Source organism: Notothenia rossii (assembly GCF_949606895.1).
Source record: "Notothenia rossii genome assembly, chromosome: 6".
Classification (NCBI taxonomy): domain Eukaryota; kingdom Metazoa; phylum Chordata; class Actinopteri; order Perciformes; family Nototheniidae; genus Notothenia; species Notothenia rossii.
In genome coordinates, this window is record NC_136909.1 from 11,342,520 (window position 1) to 11,363,880 (window position 21,361).

General features: G+C 40.7%; 3 protein-coding genes across 9 annotated transcripts in view; 1 reads left to right on the forward strand and 2 right to left on the reverse strand.

Moving 5' to 3' along the window:
* The window catches only part of LOC307042675 (membrane-associated phosphatidylinositol transfer protein 2-like), a 55,007-nt gene extending 45,922 nt beyond the window's left edge, over positions 1 to 9,085 (forward strand). For all 7 annotated transcript variants that reach the window (XM_079686687.1, XM_079686681.1, XM_079686685.1 and 4 more), the window contains 7 exons: positions 25 to 141; positions 715 to 831; positions 925 to 1,073; positions 2,290 to 2,439; positions 4,346 to 4,526; positions 4,628 to 4,756; positions 5,955 to 9,085. In XM_079686687.1, coding sequence (XP_079542813.1) covers positions 25 to 141; positions 715 to 831; positions 925 to 1,073; positions 2,290 to 2,439; positions 4,346 to 4,526; positions 4,628 to 4,756; positions 5,955 to 6,323 — 1,212 coding nt within the window. In that variant the 3' untranslated portion in view covers positions 6,324 to 9,085. The remainder of the gene's footprint in view (positions 1 to 24; positions 142 to 714; positions 832 to 924; positions 1,074 to 2,289; positions 2,440 to 4,345; positions 4,527 to 4,627; positions 4,757 to 5,954) is intronic.
* A 90-nt stretch (positions 9,086 to 9,175) lies between these two features.
* Positions 9,176 to 13,543, reverse strand: arl6ip4 (ADP-ribosylation factor-like 6 interacting protein 4). Its single transcript, XM_079686695.1, has 5 exons — positions 13,244 to 13,543; positions 11,165 to 11,518; positions 10,074 to 10,191; positions 9,862 to 9,931; positions 9,176 to 9,777 (listed from the first exon to the last, which is right to left on the reverse strand). The coding sequence occupies exons 1-5, from the start codon at positions 13,395 to 13,397 to the stop codon at positions 9,721 to 9,723; spliced, it is 753 nt and encodes a 250-aa protein (XP_079542821.1). The 5' UTR covers positions 13,398 to 13,543; the 3' UTR covers positions 9,176 to 9,720.
* A 1,894-nt stretch (positions 13,544 to 15,437) lies between these two features.
* On the reverse strand, positions 15,438 to 20,022 carry mthfd2 (methylenetetrahydrofolate dehydrogenase (NADP+ dependent) 2, methenyltetrahydrofolate cyclohydrolase). Its single transcript, XM_079689417.1, has 8 exons — positions 19,750 to 20,022; positions 17,787 to 17,971; positions 17,536 to 17,658; positions 17,167 to 17,319; positions 16,967 to 17,074; positions 16,796 to 16,888; positions 16,159 to 16,284; positions 15,438 to 16,069 (listed from the first exon to the last, which is right to left on the reverse strand). The coding sequence occupies exons 1-8, from the start codon at positions 19,989 to 19,991 to the stop codon at positions 15,921 to 15,923; spliced, it is 1,179 nt and encodes a 392-aa protein (XP_079545543.1). The 5' UTR covers positions 19,992 to 20,022; the 3' UTR covers positions 15,438 to 15,920.
* Positions 20,023 to 21,361: the final 1,339 nt, after the last annotated feature.

A 21,361-nucleotide genomic window follows, 5' to 3' on the forward strand; every position in this document is an offset into this window, starting at 1 on the left:
GAGTCATTGAAATGTCTCCCGTAGGTCATGAGGCATGAAAACTCCAGCATCCTGGAGCTCGACGGGAAAGAAGTGACAGAATTCACCCCCTCTAAACCCCGGGAGAAGTGGCTCCGCAAGAGGACTCACGTGAAGATCAGGGTAAGATAAGATAAAATAAGAGCTTTATTAATCCCTAAGGGGAAATTCAGTAGTTCCAACAGCAACAGGGTAAGAATGAAAAACAGGACAGAGATTTGAGATTAATACAATTAAAGATAAAATCAAAGATAAAAATACAAATCAAATGATATACAGTTAAGCAACTTTAAAATAAGAAATTAATTAAAATGAACATATATACATATTTTGGTCATATATACATATAAGATATATTTACATGTATGTGTGAAAACAGTGTGTTTTTTCAGTCAAGGGCATCACATCTACAAAAACGTCAATGTCAGTGGAAACATAATCCTGAATCCCTTTCTTGCCTAGTCATATCTCATAAAAAGAGTAATTAGTGTATGAGAATGAATCTAAGAGTATGGCAGGATCTAAGTTACTAGAGTGGATGCGAGGCTAGATAAAACTGCATTTAGAGAAAGGATTAAAGTAAAAATGCACAGGAAGGCTTGGAAGACAGGGGAGATTCGGCTTGCTCACCTGCAGTCATACATGCGATAGTGTGGGAAAGTTGCCATTGACGTTTCTCTCTCCCTCCTCTGACAGAACGTGACTGCCAACCACCGTGTGAACGACGCTGTGTTCACAGAAGACTTGCAGCAGGTCCTCACAGGTCGCTTCATGTACGGCCCTCTGGACATGGTCACCTTGGCCGGGGAGAAGGTGATATTTTATTTATTTTTTACACCACAACAGCTCACAGAGACGGATGTCTGCATGTGTAGTTTTTGCTCATGTTTTTTCTATGCTGTACAGGTTGACCTCCACATCATGACCCAGCCTCCCTCAGGAGAGTGGATTTACTTCGACACAGAAGTGACCAACAGTAGTGGCCGCGTTTCTTTTGTCGTCCCGGATGACAAACGTCTGGGCATCGGAGTCTACCCGATCAAAATGGTTATCAGGTGAGATGAGACCATTTCACAGCAGACATGTTATTAATGCCTGGCCTGCCTAATCAATAAAGGATTGCCTTGAGTCTTCTGTAATATATCAAAATGAAAACTTGTATAGTTTCCAGTTTAAAGTGGACCTATCATGCTATATTTGAATAATATAGTGTAGGACCATACCTATATAAGGCATATTTATACTTTTTGTTTTTCAAAATACCAAACAGATCATGCGTTTTTAGCCATTCCTCATTTTGCTCAATGTAACACTGTCTTTGCATGGGCTGATTCTGTGAGAACAGCACCATCTACAGGCCTGGCATATGTACTACAGCGTCTCCAGCGCTTTCCAACGGCAATGTCCGTGGCTGTCTCCTCCTGATTGGTGGAGTTGGCCCAATAGCCGTAGCGCCACTTCTGTGACGTCATAGAAGTGTTCAAATCTGGATCAGTCTGTATCAGATCCGTTGCAGCCCCTTTTTAAGAGATTTGGGTATAGAGGAAAATAGAGAGGGTTGTGTTTTCTGACACTTGGTGAGTTCCCTGGAACACCGGGGACACATGTTCATGTATAAAAGACGTACAAAAGTGCATTTTGCATGATAGGTCCCCTTTAAGGTTTTACGTTACATATTTTATGAACATAGTCGCGACAGATTCTGCTCTTAGACAATCTTTTATCTATTACTGGTTATCTGGTTGGGTTAATATTTTCTTTACACATCAAAGTGGAGAGGCTCCAATCATCTTATAAACCTTGCTTGGTTTTAAAAAATATTTCAAATCCATAACAAAATGACTTTAACAACATAATTTTAAATGTGAGCGAATTGATGATCTTATGATAAATGTGTAACCCCCGGTACACTGGTCTTAAGGGTATGTTGGTTCCCTGTGGTTAAAGGTGTGGTTGCTTGTGCTCAAAAGCTGGTGTTGTCATGCTGTATAAATGTTGTGTGCCCCTGAATTGATATTGATATACGTATGTGGAACTTTTGTTAGAGAAAAACAAAGTTGCTGGCATTTTTAATTGTCTTATTTCCTTGGTAACGACCAAACAGGGCCTAGAACTAAATCCTTAGAGCATTTCTAAGAGTACTGAATTATTCTGTCGCTTTAGCTCGGATTGTTGTTGTGTTTCAGTGTCCTCAAGGTTCCGTAAACAAAACCATTTGTCACTTGGTCTGTCTCTTTTGTCTTAATCTCTGTTGTTCTTTTTATCCCTCAGGGGCGACCACACGTTTGCAGACAGCTACCTGACAGTCATTCCCCGGGGAACGGAGTTCGTGGTGTTCAGCATCGACGGGTCCTTCGCTGCCAGCGTCTCGATCATGGGCAGCGACCCCAAAGTGCGGGCCGGAGCCGTGGATGTTGTCAGGTGCCTAGAGGCCTTTTAGTTCTCTGGTTTTAAACAGGGCTGTACCAAATAGTGAAACACTTTGAAGCTTTATTCATAATGTTGACATTTAGAATTTTTATTTTGTATTTATTATGTTAAAACCTGGTTTTCTGCAAGGTTGCAAAAAAGAAAGAATTACACTTAGATTATCAGAATTATTTTAGAAATAGATTCGAGTGGTGGCTGCCGAGGATTGTTCCAGACGTGTGGCATCGAAACATTTCTAATACCTCGTTGGTAAGTCATGAAGTCAAAATGTACTGGATTCACAACAAAGACAAATTCTGCTTTAGTCCGATCTGGTTGGTGTTTAGCCTTTTGAAAAACCCATTCTCACTCCAGTTAAAGAGAGGCCCGCAGAGGAATTACCAGGGAAGACAGCAATCAATTTAACAAACAAACAATACTCATTTAATCCAATGAATCATTTGAGTCACATTAATAATAATAATAATACATTATATTTCTAGAGCGCTTTCCTTGAACCCATAGACGCTTTACATTTGGGAGGGAGGGTAGACAAACAAAACAAAACCAAAAAGAAACAAAACAGAAAAGCAGTCAGGAGGAAGTTGGTTGAGAGGGGGGGGGGGACTCAGACTCACGGAGGTCTTGGGGGAGGGAGTTCCAGAGCTTCGGGGCTGCCACAGAGAAGGCTCTGTCCCCGAAGCTCTGGAGTTTGGCCCTGGGGATGGAAAGCAAGCCGGCTGAGGCGGATCTGAGGGACCGGGGTGGATGAGCACATTAATCAAATCAACGTTTATTTATAAAGCACATTTAAAAGCGATTTTTGGTCGGGCCATGCTGTACATGTAATAAATACTACAATCACTTCAAAACACATTACTACATTCATAATAAAAGACAATAAATTACAACAGATATATAGAAACCACAGGGGAAAGTCAGGAGTCATTCTCCGCTCTAACTAGAAGGCCAGAGAGAAGAAGTGAGTTTTAAAGGTAGATTTAAAAACCCCTAGCGTCTGGGCCGACCTCACATGGAGGGGCAGAGTGTTCCAGAGCCTGGGGCCAGCTGCTGCGAAGGCTCGGTGCCCTTGGGTTTTGAGCCTGGTCTTGGGCACTATCAGCAACAGCTGACCAGCAGACCTTAAAGCTCTGGCTGGGGTGTAGCGATGGCGGAGTTTGGCTATATAGGCCAGAGCCAGTCCATTTAGGACTTTAAAAACTAATAAAAAAGGAGTTTAAAATCAATTCTGAACCGAATTGGAAGCCAGTGCAGTGAGGCCAGAATTGGGTTGATGTGGTCACGCTTTTTGTGGCCAGTCAGAAGACGTGCAGCTGCGTTTTGGACTAGCTGCAGGCGTCTAATTCACGCCTGGTCCATACCCACATACAGAGCGTTGCAGTAATCCAGCCTTGAGGTTACAAAGGCATTAATAACCCTTTCTAGTTCTTTAAAAGATAAAAACGACTTGGTCTTGGCCAATAGTCATATTTTAAAAAAGCAGGTTTTGACTACGCTGCTGACCTGCTTATGGAATTTAAAAGCGCTATTGAAGGTCACTCCAAGGTTCGTGAAAGAGGGGAGGATATTATTTTTGAGGGAGCCCAGAATATCAGCCTGGGAGGCTGGAGGTTGGGGTCCAAAAAAGATAACCTCAGTCTTGCTCTCATTGAGGTCGAGGACATTTTGGCTCAGCCAGGATTTGACCTGATTAAGGATCGTGTTTATTAAAAAACACTTTTCTTAAGGGTGATGATGTCTGATGATAATCATTCAGAAACCTTAACAGAAGCTTTTAATGTACAGAAAGACGTACGGCACAGCCCTATATTTAAACAAGAGCCTCCTTCAGATGACATTAGTGTGTAGCGTTGTAATTCATCTCTAAATCCTGATCTCCTGTTCCTCCTCGCTGCAGACACTGGCAGGATCTGGGTTATTTGATCATCTACGTGACGGGTCGCCCGGACATGCAGAAGCAGCGGGTCGTGGCCTGGTTATCTCAGCACAACTTCCCCCACGGCATCGTCTCGTTCTGCGACGGCCTCGTCCACGATCCGCTCAGACACAAGGCCAACTTCCTCAAGACCCTGACCGAGGTAGGGTCTGTGTTTGATAAGCACCAGAGTTTGTGGTTTGGACTACAATGAATGAAGAATATATATGAAAACAGTGCTCATATCGATTTGACTGATTCCAGGTTAACATGAGGATTTTCGCTGGCTACGGATCAACCAAAGACATCTCAGTCTACACCGCCATCGGCATCCCCTCCTCCCAAATATACATCGTCGGGAGACCTTCCAAGAAACTGCAGAGCCAGTGCCAGGTACCGACTCTCTTTTGCAGAACTTGGGAACTTGGTCTGGCTTTTCAGATAAAAAATCACTTATTTCAAGTTAGTTTGTTTATTCTTTTTTGCTCAAGGTGTTTTTATTAGTATTTGGAGTGATATAACATCTAATAAACGTACACAAATACCCCCCCCCATGTGTTATATTATAGCATTACTGTACCCTAATAATGAAGAATCAATTCCATACGTCTACAAATGCAAAATCACACAAAATACAATAAACCAAAAACAACATCAACAACAACTAGTGAGAAAGTGGTCAGAAAAACCAACAAATAACTATTTTCAATTTAAATATGCTCAATATCAAATGTCAGGTGTGTCCTTTTTCTCAATCCATCTTAAAAATGGTTGCCATAAAGCCTTTTGACCACAGCCTCTTGTAGAATAGCACATTTCCTAAAATGCTAATGATGTGTAGGGTCTTAATGCACAGCCTTAAGGTTGGAGGAACCTTTTACTTTGACTATTTTAACTGAATATCGCTATGTTGTGTTTTTATCTTTCATTCTTAAATAGTTCCGTTGCAGCAGCCAAAACTCAGAGGTCTTTCCCTGGGCACAGTATTGTATTTGATTCATCCTGCAGATCACGAGAACAGAATCAACAGAACTGCTATCTTGTGTCATATCTATCTATATATTGTCGTATGTTAATATTTTTTGGATATTTGGAATATGGCTTTTGAATGTGCTCATAGATAATCCTCCTTAGGTTCAGTTCTGCTGCGCCTTTAGAGGGAGAAGAATCAGCTAAATGTAAATTCTGTACGATACGCTGTCAGGAGTAGGCTCATCAAAGTCAGTCAAAGCCAACTTTATTGTCAATCTTCCAGTTTGTGTGTACAGAGAGAGAGAGATCAAAATACTGTTTCCCGCAATCCCAAATATAAAAACAAATGTATAGAATATAAAAATATAAAAATAAAAATATGTGTGCAAATATGTCAAAGACACATTTTTACACGTGCACACATTAAGCCCTAAATAAAAACACAACAATCAATATATACAAAATAACAGTCACATGAATATTTAGAGAATGTACATTAGTGCAGATTGTCCATCGAATGTGCATTATTGCAATATTGAACTGAACAAATAAATATCCATGGATGTATAACTCCTGTGGGTGTTAATAGCTGACAGCGTGTCTCTGGTCCTCTCCACAGTTCATCACAGAGGGGTATGCGGCTCATCTGTCCCAGCTGGAGTACAGCCACCGCTCACGACCCGCTAAGTCCAGCACGGCGCGCATGGTGCTGCGTAAGGGAAGCTTCGGCCTGGGCGCTAACAGCGACTTCCTGCGAAAGAGGAAGCACCTGCTGCGCACCATCTCCTCGCAGCCGGCCCCCAGCTCCCCGACGGGCAGCGTCCACAGCCGGCCCGAACGCACCCAGAGCCAATCGGACGGCGAGCGGCTGGAGAGCGCTCACAGCTACGGGCCGGCGGGGGCGCAGCGCAGCATGAGCATCACCGCCAACTGCTGGGGGCGCAGCAGCAGCACCAAGATGGAGCCCGCTATCCTCAGCCCCAAGTGACACTGAGCGGGGGTCATAATACAGGAGGAAGACTAATGCAAAGACTGAGGAACACTGGGGTTGGAGACGGGTCAATGCCACAATGAACACAATACGTGCTACAAACCTCTGTTTATGACCTAATGCCAGTCACACTCTACACAGATATTTATGAACAGAGGCTTTATTTATTACACAACACACACACACAACTCAACAGGCATTTCAAGGAGCAACTTCCTGAAACAGGGACACACACAATAGACTTACCGCTTATATTGTTCAGATCCAGACTGTTTCTACTCTCTATTTATCAGTCTATTAAAGTCTGTACTACAGGCTTTGAGACTGAAGATGGTTACAGATACAAGCACCCCAATGCTGTATTCTAGCAAACAAGACAAAGTGGTTACAGACAGCCTGTATCAGGTGTCAGTGCTGATACTGTAACCAACTACTGCCACAGCAAGCACAGCAATTCATATAGAGATCAACTTTGTGCTTAATAGTTTTAAAGATATGTTGTTTTTAATGTGATAATCAGATATGTTCACGTCTGGGAGCAGAGCTGAGAATCAGGCAAAACTGGATTGAATGTCTGACCGAACACATCCAATCATTAAGCCAACACTTTTAGGAAGACCATTTCTTTTTTTTAAATCTCTTTTGCTGTGTAAGCCAACGTGAAATCATTGAATCAACTTGTTGCATTTATAAGCAGTCCAGTTTTGCTTGTTTTCTGGCTGCCCCTCAGACCAAAGAACCATCGAAATAACTCATGAAGCAAAACTGCGAAATGACCCTTTAACCACGGCTGCAGCTGAAACCTTTCCTGGGATTTTATAACATTTCACCACATCTCGACCACGCCGCTGCTGAACCTTCGGAAATGTGCGACTCAGCACCTGTACGGTTAAACGTGCCAAAGCGAACCGTGTAGAACGATATGCTGCACACGAACAGAGAGGAAACGATTAAGGTGTACAAATGGATTGTGTAAGTATGTATTTGAATGGCTTGTACATATTGCTTTACTACAGTGCAGATCTGGTATCTGGGCCACTGAAGACCAGCTTCAAGTGTCTTCTATACTCCGGGGGGGGAACACCGCCTCATTCAGGATTCACTTCAATGATGATAGTTGTTGTTATTTATGATTATGGATATTTTAAACATGTATTGATTTTGTGAACCAAGTGTGTTTTTAGATTACTTTAGCTACGTTGTGTTTTTATCTTTCATTCTTAAATAGTTCGGTTGCAGCAGCCAAAACTCAGAGGTCTTTGCCTGGCAGTGGCACAGTATTGTATTTTTATTATTTCATCCTGCAGATCACGAGAACAGAATCAACAGAACTGCTATCTTGTGTCATATATTGTATGTTAATTATACTTTTTGGATATTTGGAATATGGATTTTCTCTGGTTATCCCTAAGCTGTAAATGAGGCGTTGAATGTGCTCTTAGGTAATCCTCCTTAGGTTCTGCTGTGCCGTTAGAGGGAGAAGCTAATTGTAAATTCTGTACAATACGCTGTCAGGAGTAGGAACACAGAACTCAGACTGTGTCACGCTGTTCACCTTTTATTTCCCAAACACATTTGTGATGAATTCATTCAAATGACGGTTATTTTCCCCTCAAATAGACCAGTAGAGAGCTGACTGCGATGGACCAATATGGACTCAAACGTAAGGGAAACGTGCAATATTTCTCAACCACAAGACCAAACAGACTGTGTTGAGGAAGTGTCACAACGCATTGACAATCAGATCAACAGGCACATATTCTAAAGAGATTACATTGCAGAGGGAATCTGAACACATATGAGCAGCACTCAACAAATGCATAGGCACATTCATAGTGTGTCAAAATAAGTAAAAAAGTGCCACAGATCTGAGAAAAGTATGAAATATTACAGTAGGTTTTCTACTGTGGACTGACGTCCTCAATCTCAACGTTCACTTTTAAGTCACCTACATTTAAAAGTGACCCAGAAATCAATGTTTTACCCTCTGAAAAGAATTAGCCCTTAACAAATCCTTTTAATGTTTTAACTGTTATTGAAAGGATCGAGTTCATGGTGGGTTTGGGGGGCTGCTGAATTGTATAGTGTTATACTGGGGGGTGTTTCTAGTATTTTGTCTACCCCTTTATATCAATGAGGAGAGACGGTGTTAGATAACTCAGAGTAGATCTCAACGCATAAGAAGGAAGGACGTTATTACAAACTGTCGGCTGCAGATTAAAGAACGGCTGTTTGATCATTGGGGGAAAACATGCACTTGTCTAAAGTTGGAAACTACTGAACCATACGTCCTTCCTGAGAGAACGTGTAGAGGGAGCAGGACGTTCCCTCTGGGCAGACGTTAGCTGAGTTTCTACTAACTCCCACACGATCAGAGGCCTTACACTTCCCTCTTCTGCCTTACATTGAACATGTGTTGCGAGGCCTCGACTGAACGCTGCTCACTCCCAAATTGACTCGATGGAAAAGAATAGACTGTTTGTCGAACAGACATTTTTTCCTCAAAATGCTTTGGCTTGTTTTCACTTTAAAGGAAATATTTCACCAACCTGTCTCAAGCTATGTTCCCCGGGTTAATGCAACGCCACCAGTTACATCCGTTAGCATTCATAGGCTGTACATACATATGCAACATACCTTGGTAAAGATGTCATTGTACAGGGTGTGTATCTTGTAGATTTTTGGATAACTTCATTGTATCCATTCCCTTGTGTTTTTATGTACAGTGTATACAGAACATAAAAAGATCAACTCAGTCATTCTTTGCCTTTTTTCACAACACTGTCTGTGGAGTCATTCGGTTCAGCATCAATGACCTGGATTATTCAAATAAAGGAGCTTTGATATAGTTAAGAAAATAACTTTTATTTCTCTGGAAAAAAGTTACACAAATACAGATTTGTTCAGAGAACCACAATATGTAAAATATGTATGCAAAAGAGTCAGGAAGGATGCTTAACATAAAAAAAAGAATTGCAACATTAATCAGTTTCTAATTAAACAAATAATTGATTGGTCAGACTGTTTGAAGTCACAAGTCATCTGAGTAACGGACAACCTTACTCGCTGGAATTTATCTTAAATGCAAATCGACAAAATGCTTTAAAACAAGGAGACGAATAAATAAGCAATAATCAGCGAATTATCAAACTATTTAGGACAGTTTCTTTTGCAGATTTCAGTAGACTTAAAATAAAACTCCAGCACAGATTTAAAAAAGGCAAATCAATACGAGAAGCTGGATTTCCCTGGAGGTCGTAATGTAGGCAATGTTCACTCTTTAGTGTTCATTAAGTGCCGGCACATGTACCTACACTACAGTAAACTGGCAGAGGCTAATCATATCAGATTCAGCTTATTGAGGCTTTACTCCCGAGGAACATCAGGGCTTCTTCTACCTGTTGATTCCCAGTTTCTTCTGGAAGGCGTTCCCATCCCCCTTGGTGGATTGCTATGGGACACATGGAAGTTCACTGTTAGACATGAGGGAACACTTATTGCACACAAAGTTTCAAATTGGACATTTCTCTCGTACCTTGTGGATTTCTTTGTGTCTATCTTTTGTGACCATCTCCTCTATGATCTCCCCTTCTCCTCTCACCAATCTGAAAGAACATAATAACTTGTAAAGGGCGGTGACTTGGCTTTAAGACTGAGGTGGAGGTGTTTGATCGCCCCAGGTGAACTGCTCCTTTACACTTCCTTGTTGTTGATTGTGAATGATTCTACTCTTCGGCTCGGGCTCACCTGGTGCGTCCTGTTTCTGGATCGACCACTTTGCGGATCACGCTCTGCCGGGCGTCGTACTCTTCTTTAGTGAGGGGCCTCTTGGTGGCCAGCCGGGCTTTCTGCTCATCCGTCATCACTGCGGAGGAAAATGGAGAAAAAATACGATATTTGTCTTAAATCTGATCATTCTATATAACTTCATCAACCAGAGGGTCTATTTAAGCAATAGCTCACGACAGGCCGTGGTATAATGGTCATTATATCACAGCTAAGGGGCGTGGTTCGGCCCGACATTAGTTTCGTAATGGACGTAATGTAACAGTTGTAACTAGGGATGTCCCGATCACCTTTTTTTGCTCCCGATCCGATTCCGATCATTTGATTTTGACAATTTGCCGATACCGATTTTTCCCGATCTTTATGCAATGCATTAAGAGAAAAAAAAGCATTCAAGTTGTCCCTTAAGGTTATTTTTTTATTTAAATTGGATATTCTATCCAACATGGATATAGCTTCTTTTTTTCACAGCAGCATTGGATCAGTTCAGTTGTGCAGCATTGGATCAAAACAAAATAAAGCTTTCAGTACTCGTTAGCTTACTGCTACTATTAGACACTGCGCCCTGCCCACTCTGTTGCCAGATTTGGTTGAAATAAGCAGGTCTATGAAAACAAGCCCCAAAGAAGCAACACATACATGATGTTGTGTAATTTGAAACCAAAACTAATGCCTCAGGATGACTTTAAGACTTGAACATGGTCATTTTTGTTTTGTAACATTGAATACAAAATAATAATAATAATAATAAAAGTTAAAAAAAAAAAAAATCCGATCCCCGATTTTTTTGTCCCGATTCCAATCTTTTGAAAATCACGTGATCGGCTCCGATCCCCGATCACGTGATCGGGACATCTCTAGTTGTAACGGTTGTAGCTGTTTCTCAGACGCTGGGACCAGACGGAGGGATACATGACTTAGAAAAGTAACTGCAATTCTACCCGTGATATATACGCTCATCATATCACGGCTAAGAACCAATCAGATTGCTTGATTTGACTTGTCTGTTTTATAATAAAATATGTATTAGAAACACTGAAGTGATGTCCCACCTGGTCCCAGCTCCAACGCCCCCTCGTCACTCTGCCAAACCTCCAGGAAAGATGGAAGCTTCTCCGCTGGAGGACTGGGCAACACCACCTCCGCTTTCTTCTTCTCCTCCTCCTCCGCTTTCTTCCTCTTCTCCTCCTTCTTCTTCTCCTTCTCCTCCTTCTTCTTCAGCTTCTTCTCCTTCTTCTTATCCTTCTTCTTCTGCTTCTTCAGCTTTGCCTTCTTCTCCTTCTTCTTTCTCTTTGCTTTACTTTTCTTCTTCTTTTCCTCACTCGACGAGGATAAAGATGACGAGGAAGAAGAGGAAGACGAGGAAGAGGAACTTCTTTTCTGCTTCTTTTTTTCTGTTTTCACATCTAAGGGAAACAAGAAGTTTAACAGAGTTACTTGATGAACACACTTTCTTTCGAGTTAAAGGCAGGGTAGGTGAGAATGGAGAAACCCGCTCGAGTACGCTTGAATGTGAAAGTACACAACCGAAAAAAATCCGCCCTTTCCTTCAGACTTCCTTCCAGAGCCCCTACTCCAACACACACGAACGCGCACATGACCAATGAGGGCACGAGATACGTTGGTGCACAGATGGAAGGCTGACAGGCAGGTAGACCATCCAGTTATTTTAGCCGGGCCGGCTCAGAATGATTGGTCGTGCTTTTTACAGCGCCACGGCTTCCACAGATGATATATTTTATGTATTTATTGTCAAAGCATGTGAATTACCTACCCCACCTTTAACGCCAAAGTTATTGTAGTTTATTTTATTTGTTCATTTTTAAAACATATATATGACAAACGAAATAACAAATGGACAAAAATGAGTTAATAGCATCCTTATAGTGATTCAAATAATAAGCAGGTAACATAACGGTGATACATTTATAATACATTTTAAATATAACCAGTAGCGTGGCGTGGGAAAAAAATTAGGGGAAGCCAATAATACGTAGGGCTGCTCAATTAAACGTATTTGAATCGCAATTACGATTATGGCTTGCAACGATTACGAAAACAATGTAATCGAAATAAAACAAAAACATTTTATTTTTTTTCAGTTTAATTATACTTAAAGTTCTGGGCAATCAACTGTTAAAAACATACTATTCAAAAAAATGTTCTCCAATAAATTGATGTTTTCAAAGTAAATGGATAATCGTTTTTAATAATCGTGATATCAATCATTGACCCAAATAATCGAGATTATGATTTTTGCCATAATCGAGCAGCCCTAATAATACGTCCTTTGTTTTGGGTCGGGGGTGGGGTGGTCAATGTAATGACGTATCCAGATCAGTGATTACAGCGCCCGGTATCATTTTACACACATTTGTATCATAAAGATGCAGGACTTACACACGCCTGTTATCTAAAACCAACAGGTCCGCACGCGCTCTCCAGCCGAAACTATCGTCTTATTAATTTAAGCATTTTCTTATTCATTTAGGCTTCCCTTGGCCTCCAGGAGAAAACGCCACTGCAACGTTATTGTAATTGATTTGTTCATTTTTAAAACATATACATGACAAACGAAATAACAAATGGACAAAAATGAGTTAATAGGATCCTTATAGTGATTCAAATAATAAGCGGGTAACATAACGGAGATACATTTACAATAAAATATACATATAACACGGGTTGAGTGTATTTACTTTTAAAGATAGACCCAACCTTTAAAAGAAAAGTATTTGTTTAGGAAACTTCGAATCTGATTAGTTCTTGCTGGGGCTTTAAATATGGAAAGGTTACCCACCAGAATATTTAGATGTATTATCTGGGGCACCCAAAAGTTATATGTATTTGTGTTCATTTAAAATAGTCTAAATGTCGAGTGGCCTTAGTCAATTTGTGGATATTGGTCCAAAAAACGTACAACATATGGACCATTCCTAAACAGTCATAAGGATTATAAACATGTTGAGTTGAGCTTTATTTAGCAAAGATCTTGTAGAATATCTTGATTTTATGTACAGGATGATTTTGTTTGGGGGGGAAATTGTATTAACACGTGTTTTTACTGGCATCGACATAAACAATTCATTTCCCAGCAGGAATAGACTTTTATACATGTTTTCAGTCCTCACCTTGGGTTTTGAGAGAGGGTTTCTTTGATGACCTGCTGCTGGAGGAAGAAGACGACGAGGAATCAGACGAAGAAGAGTGAGAGCGTTTCCGCTTCTTCTTCTTCTCTTGTTTCTTCTGTCGGCCTTCTCGTTCAGGGGATTTGCTGCAATCCATCACGGAGGAAACAAAACCGAGATCAATCCGAACAGAGAAACTGAATGAAGATCCTCAAATGTGAAACTGTCTAACAACAGCAGCAAGGCTGGGTAAGTTTACGGAAGTCTGTGCGTCTTCGATTTCCGTCCGTACGAAGACGGATGTGCAATATTAAGGTTCCTAGTTCCTACCTTCCTGTTGTCCTCGATTGTTCTCGATGTCGGGTTTGTTCTATGAAAGAGCCAGAAAAATGATATGCGTGCCTGACTGTATACTACGATAAGAACAATTATGATCACTTTCATTAGGTTTTGGGTTTTATTCAAGTTTATGGCATCTGCAGTCTTGTAAAATCAGTCAATATTTTTGCCTTTCTTGAATCAGAAATGATATTTTAATTTGTCTAAAGGAGGCCTTTTACCATACATTTCAAAAAAGAAGAGTAAAACTTGTAATAAGTCAGAATAAGGTTTGCTTAAAATGTATAACACAGGTTTGATTATTTACACTGTACTATATACTATGTTGCACAGTTGATAGGAAGATAGCACAAGGGTTAACCCAGCATATGGACACTATAGGCCTATTCACTATTTTTTACATAATTTTACTTGTACGTTTTGCTTCTTTCTACTTCACTATGTTTCAGAAGTGAATATCCTATTTTTTCCTTCTACATTTATTTAATCACTCGCAGTAACTAGTTACATAGTGACACATATATGCTGAAATGATGTAATTTAGCACTTTACTAATAATCTACACAGTATCTAAATTTGGTCCAAATTGACGAACTACAATTATGCTCTTGCATGTATAAAAACAGGATAATGTAATAACCATGATAATAGAATACTGTCAAAGGATCCATTCTGCATAACAAGTACGTTCACTGGATATTTCATGGGATTTGTACTTTTACTTTTCTGATCGGAGTAATTCTTCCAACACTGCATATGGACATGGTTTAAATATGCTTATTTATTGGTAACTAACCTAACCACTAATTAGAAGTATTTTAAAATTAGCAGAGATGACTCAGAAAGTATACATAATACTTTTAATCCAAATGTAACATGTATATGTTACTCATATTCTACATACCAAAGCAGATTAATTCAACAAAGTCTTGCATCTTTGCGCTTAAACAATTAATATTACTTTGAATTTAGCCTGCCTGGAAGTGTTTTTTTCTCTTTTATAAATAGCAAACAAAAAAAACACATAACAGCAATGTTCCTGCTATGTTAAGTATACAGAGAAAGTATGATAACAATTCTGCTTTTAATTTCTCCATTTCAGCAACAAAAAGGGTCAAAAAGTTAAAAAAAACAGATAAAGAAAGGTCTGTCCTATCTCAAGCAGAGGTCCAAAGATAAAGCTATGAACTCAGTGAACCCACCGACAACACCTGTTGCTCTCAGTTAGTTCCCACTGTGACCTGTAACCTCTGCACCAAGAGTAAAATGGGAATTTGAGATATGTCAAAACAACAGACTAAGAGGGCTTTTTTATGATCACGTTGAACGGGAGGGTGAAGTTAAAAAATAGCAACACGGTTTTATCAATGGACGACTTTACAGTTCTGTGTAAAGGGTAAAGGTCACCCCCCCCCCCCCCCCCCCCCCCCAAAGAGATCCATGTGCAACAGATATCTGGGTCACGCTCACAGCCAAGAATTGCTTTCCTGCCATTTATAAACAGGTCAGTGTATTTAAGGAATACAGTGATATTGTGGGAAATCTTTGTATTTCTTTTGTTTCAAGTTAGTTCATAAATCAGGATATGGATTAAAAAGGGGGTAATAATGTAGAAAAAACCTCTGGTGTGAAGTAAGGTTACAATCTAGTGGTGGTAAATTGTACTAAAGGTGAAGACGGGAACATGTAGTTATTCAATACTGGTACTGAGAAGCAGTAACCTGATAGTAACCGAGGAGTAGGTTATATTTGGTTTGAGTGCATCAATGTGAATCTGATGCTCGAGAGTAAGATACAGTCATGCTCACTGCTCTACAGTGTAAATGAAGAGACGATCTTAAATAAAAAAACATCAATGTGAGAACATATTTGCAAGATTTATTTCAACTTTTTACAAAGGCAATTGTGAATCTTTAAAGCTTGAAAAACACACTTGTTCCTGATGATGTTAGCCCTTATTACTAAAGTAGCACAACAGACAGGCCTCAAACACTGTAACCGGCCTCCATTCATTTTTAAATATTATGTCAATGTAGTAATAAATAAAATAGTTGTCCTTATTCATTATAACCTCAGAGAAATACATTGCAAATGATAAATACTTAAAATGCTGTTACAAGGAACCCGCAGCTGCATGAGTGAATGTAACAGTCTAAACATGGCTGGATTTGAAGTCGGAGAGGTTAAAGATGTCAGCAGCAAGGAGCCTTAGAGCTATCATCTTTCCAGTCCGTGTGCAACGGGAGCTCGGTGGATCGCTCCAGGTAAAAAAATAACGGAGGGGCTGTAGTTTTAGGAGTGGGTGGAATGTGTTGCTGTTGCAGGGATGTTCTTTCACCCATTAGGACGCAGCCGCCATGCGGATCCTCTCCGGGGGAAAGAGCAGAACGTTCTTAGCTGCCTTGATAGTGTTCTTCATGAGCATTGCCACGGTCATAGGTCCCACTCCTCCGGGAACTGGGGTGATGAATCCCGCCTTCTTCCTCACGCCTGAATATAGACAGAGGTAGGTATGAGGTTACAGACACCAGAGATGGCCAACACGCTGAAATAAGATCATGCTCGCTTTCCCTTTTTACCTTCGAAATCCACATCTCCAACCAGTCTGCTCTTCCCAGTGACCGGGTCCTGCACTCTGTTGATTCCAACGTCAATCACTGCCGCTCCCTCTTTGATCATGTCCGGGGTAATGAGGTTTGGAATTCCTGATGATCGGGTAAACAGACAGAGAAAAGTCAGTATACTTGAAAGGAAAAAAAAGCTTTAAAGTTGTACTTCGCCCACAAAATGACCATTTGTATGTCAAATAATCAACCTGCGTTGCCTTGAACTTTTGGAGGGTTTCTCTTTCATGCCTCTATGGGGAAACTATTTAACAACAGCAAACAAAATAAAAGCTAGGTTTACAAACTCTCACCCAACTCATACAGTATAATCAACACTTTGCATTGATCCAGTTGTATTTGGAAAGCATTGGGATAAATCATCAGACTTAGGTTATACTCGGAGTTTGTAAACAAATGTCTTTGTATAGTTTTAATGTCATTTGACCAATTATTCTTCGTTTACCGAGAAGGCATGCAGGAGAAGTTTTTCTTCAAGAATTCAAGGTAACAGGGTGAATAATTAATATAACAATTTCAATTTTATGTGGGAAGTATTGCACTAATCATTTCAGTTGATTCTGGATGCAGACAAACAAACAGTGAGACGAACCTGCAGCAGCCACAATGATATCAGCGATTTTAGTGTGCTGGCTGAGTTGCTCCTTTGGAGTATGTCGGTGAGAAATGGTGACTGTGGCATCACCTGCAACAGAAATAACATATAACTTAGTATTTATACTGCATATTAAACTCCTCAATCTTTAAATGCACAGTAACCTACCCCCGGGCCTCTCGTGGCGGCTGTCTGTGTGCAGCAACATGGCGATCGGCATGCCCACATTCTTGGATCGTCCAGCAACAACAACATTCTTCCCAATAGTAGGAATACCTAAAAGAGGAGAATTCAGATCGTTGGTTTAGAAAGTTGCTTAGCTGCATTTAACACTAAGGATTAGAGTTATGAAGTTAGCAAGTGGTTACCTGTGCGTTTGATAATTTCCCAGACTCCCCAGGGAGTGGCAGGAAGCATGGTGGACTGATCCAAACACAAGCGACCCACGTTCACTACGTGAAAGCCGTCCACATCCTTGGTTGGGGAAACTGCATTACAGATGGCCCGTTCATCAATGTGATCTGTCAGAAAACAAAGGAAAGTTAAAGTCAGGGACGCTAGATCTCAAAGACCTTGTTCAAGAAAACAGATGGGTTTAGTTTTAAAATGCATCTTATTGAGGCTTGTTTTATCGTTAACAATAAAAACAATGATTGAGGTCTAACATTATCTGCTTATTGCAGCCAATGAGGAAATCTATACTCCATTTTAATCCTTCTCTTCCAGTCTCTGTGTACCTGGCAGAGGCAGCTGGACCAGCAGCCCGTCCACACGATGGTCTGTGTTTAATTTGTAGATCAGGTCCAATAACTCCTCCTCGCTGATGTCTGACTGCTTGAGAATTGTCTCACTTGAGATTCCTGTGGGAGGTTACAGTGAGAAAACAACTTAAAAACACAGGCATTTGTTCTATTGTTATTATATTGATCTTTTTTTTTTTTTTTTAAATGCTGTTTGCACATGAGGGCTGTGGGTGTTTTTTTCTTACCGACATCAGCGGCGGCTCGTGTCTTATTCAGAACGTAGGAGTGACTGGCTGGATTTTCTCCCACCAGAACCACACTCAGGTGGGGTCTCCTGTGGCCGGCTAAAACCATTTTGTCCACGTCGACACGGGCTTCTTCTCGAATCTGCCGTGCTAGTTTCCTTCCTGAGATGACCACCGCCTCCTGTCTGAGAGTTGGAATACAGAAAGATTGGAGTCAGATGAGAAACAGTCACTAACTTAATTACAAACAAGCTGTGATTCTGCTGGTATTCAGGCGAAGAAATAATGGGGAATCCGTCATTCTCAATGTCATGCTGCGTTCACACCGGACGCGATGCGATGTTTTGGGGGCGGCGGGATTACATGTAAAGCCAAAGATTGCATTGCTTTCGGTCTGAACGCAGACTGCAAGTGCTTACTTATTTATTAAACTGACCCAACACGTTTCATAAACCATAAATGAACCACATAAACAGGGACAACTAAGCTAATATTTTCACAGTCTTGCCTACTATTAATCTTCCCAGGGCTGATCTAAGGTCCCTTATCAACTGGATTTGGCCTCTTTGCCAATGAACAGACATTTGAAACCAGAAACCTGTCATTTCAACCATCCAGCCTTGGTGAGCTTCAATTCAAGGCTCTAAAATTAGACGCAGCACGTCGGCACCTGAAAGAAGAGTATGTGCTTCATAGGCACTTGTACTGTAGAGTTCAAGTATGAGCAGTCAATGTGTGTATACGAACCGGGTTGACTTGCTTTGTCGAAATGTAAGAGGAACTAGGGTGGTTTTGTGTTACATAACAACAAACAGAGAGCCGTAGTTAATAACTGAAGAGTAATGAACCATCAACAGTGACGCAACCACCCTTTTATTCTGCCATGAGTAATTAAACCTCACAGAAATGTATCACATCTTTGGGCCAAATGGTGTTACGACTATGGGGCCAGTGTTCCAGGTTCAACGAAATGTGTTGAGAATACAGAGCAGCAAACGACTCTTTAACCTCATACGAAGTCAAACAAAAAGCCAGACTACTGAGGGGAAAATGTCTATTTTCAAATGTATTGCCCCATAGTATTGCTAAATAGCCCATGTTATTTGAGACCCACCACAAAGGAGAGTTGTCGTTTTGTATCTTTTTCTTCTATTGCTGTTGATGCATTTTTGTATTGTATCTATCTGAACATGCAACTTCTTGCTGTGAGTATTTTTAAAAAGGAAAAGCTTTTAGAGTTCATGTCTAATCATGTGTTTAAAATGCTTAAAAGTTACTTTAAGTAACTTTGTTGAGATACATGGTAATAATGCATAACATGTTAAATGCACTAGATTATCTATCATGTGCATCTGGAGCTGCAGATCATGTGCAGTGGTCACACGAGTTTTTAAGGCGTGTGTGCGACATTAGATAGATAATTAGATTTACATCAGTCATGCTGAACTCTGCACGTTTCCAATAAGTACTCGCACGATATGCTGAAAAGTTGCTTTGAGAGCTCGCCTTCTCATAATACCACATTATTTGTATATGATCACATGTCAGGGATTACAAAACGGATATGCATAACTTCTATATCTGGTTCAGACCATTGACTGTGTTAAGAGCAACACCTTGGTCTCCAGCTGGATCCTGGGTCCCCAAACCTCTGGGTGCAAGCACTGAGACCGATTTCATCAGCCAGTCGGCGGCTGCAATGTTACCGGCATACCGCCAGAGGTGCAGCAAAAATGTGAACGAGTAGGGACATTTATTCCGACAAAATCTATCAAATCCACCACACAAAAACACACAATGTGATATCCACGCACACGCAGCACTGTAGACGACCGATCATTTAAGAGATAAACGTAATGAACATATCTACATGTATATTTAATATTTCGCCTCATGTTTGAAGAAAAAAAAACGCGCGGAACATTATGCTCTCAAATGAAAAGAGATTGAGGGTCGCACTCACCTCGGGGCGGACGTGTGCAGTTTACAGAGTTGGTGCTGGGAGTGTTGACACAGTTTCCTGAGGGTCCTGATCGCTGCCATTCTGACTGGAGAAGAGATGCCGCGGCCGGTCACGTAACAGACAACCCGGGCTGACAGAGCTGAGTCTGTGGAGGAAGAGGCGAGGGGCAGCGAGGCTTTAAAGCCCTTCCCCCTGCACTGCGTCACTGTTAATTCTGCTGCCACACCTCCCCACTGCATCATAGATAACGCTCTACATTTCCACTGAACTGAACTCGCTCCTTCAGCCGTGAAGGAAATAAACTGAAAATAGGCAGGGGAAGTACACAAGTAGCTTCCCTCTGAATGCCTGATACTGTATTGTACAGTAGCCGAGTAAATGTACGATGTAGCTACTACTAAAAAACAATTATTCATTACTTTTCCTAAGGCACTACGTAAATGTAGTGGAGTAAAATTACACTATTTAGGCCTACCTCTGAATTGTGGTTGCTTGGAAGTCAAAAGTAGCATAACAAGGAAATACTCAAGTAAAGTACAGGTCCCTCAACATTCTACTTAAATACAGTGTATGAGTATGTTTTTGTAAAATATTTAAATAGTTTGACACATGTGTGACCTAAATAATTAGTCCAATAGTTATATTTTTGGAGATGCATTTTGTTAAAAGTAGCTTCTTAAGCCCCACGGACCCGGTTCCGGGGCCGAAATCGTGTAATTTGCAGGAAAACATGTCTAAGGAACCTTAATATTTAATAAACTATGAATATTTTATATCCATATAACGGGAAAAAAATCATTTAACTGATCTTTTTCATTTTTTTTCCAAAAAAAACACAATGCTAACAGTGAGCCTCTGAATTAGCCCCGAGCGAAAAATGCTAACCTATTATTGCACTGAAAATCACTCTTAGCTCCCTTATTACTTATCCTAGCTGCACCTCCAACACATCGTTTAGGATCGTAAAGACACAGAATCTAACGGTGCCCACCTCAACACTGAAAGATACAAACTCGCAACGTTATCAACAAAAACGTACATCAAAACAAGTGCCGCTAGGTAGCCCACAACGCTAACATGGCTTACCTTGGTTTTGTCTGGTCAAAACTGTTCTTCAATGGCATTAAAACGATAATAACGATGATGTAGTTAATCCATAGGTTAATATCCAATGTGGCTGTGTCCCCTTTGAAATGTTCTGATAATCTATAAGCAATAAAACTGCAATTCCATTTTAAAATAGTAGAGCAGGCCATTCTTACACGTAAGATTGTACAGAGCCCCCTAGGGGACACGGAGAAGAAAAAAAGATATATTTGAAAAAAAAAATAATAATAATGTTTTGCATCTTGCAAAACTTTTCATTTAGCTCACTGTACTTCCTGGTCAGTTCGGCTGCTACTGCAACACAGAAACCACAACAATGGAGTGGTTCATCGATTTTACTTTGAGCTTGGCCTTAAATATAAAGATATAACATTAGTGCTTGGCAATAGGCACGGGTTTCACACATAGACTGTATATATAAAGGGTTTCACATAAGTGAAGACACCTCAAGAGAACACTCAGAGCGACGGGACATGCGTCCCTCTGAGCTGAGTTATTGACAGTT

Coding starts and splice junctions, on each gene's coding strand:
- arl6ip4 (XM_079686695.1), bottom strand. CDS start 13,397: ATGGATTGCAGCAAATCCCCTGAACGAGAAGGCCGACAGAAGAAACAA. Junction 11,519..13,243: donor ACCCTCTCTCAAAACCCAAG/GTGAGGACTGAA, acceptor TGTTTCCCTTAG/ATGTGAAAACAGAAAAAAAG. Junction 9,778..9,861: donor GACACAAAGAAATCCACAAG/GTACGAGAGAAA, acceptor TGTGTCCCATAG/CAATCCACCAAGGGGGATGG.
- mthfd2 (XM_079689417.1), bottom strand. CDS start 19,991: ATGATGCAGTGGGGAGGTGTGGCAGCAGAATTAACAGTGACGCAGTGC. Junction 17,659..17,786: donor ACGAGCCGCCGCTGATGTCG/GTAAGAAAAAAA, acceptor AACCTCCCACAG/GAATCTCAAGTGAGACAATT. Junction 17,320..17,535: donor GGTCCAGCTGCCTCTGCCAG/GTACACAGAGAC, acceptor GTTTTCTGACAG/ATCACATTGATGAACGGGCC.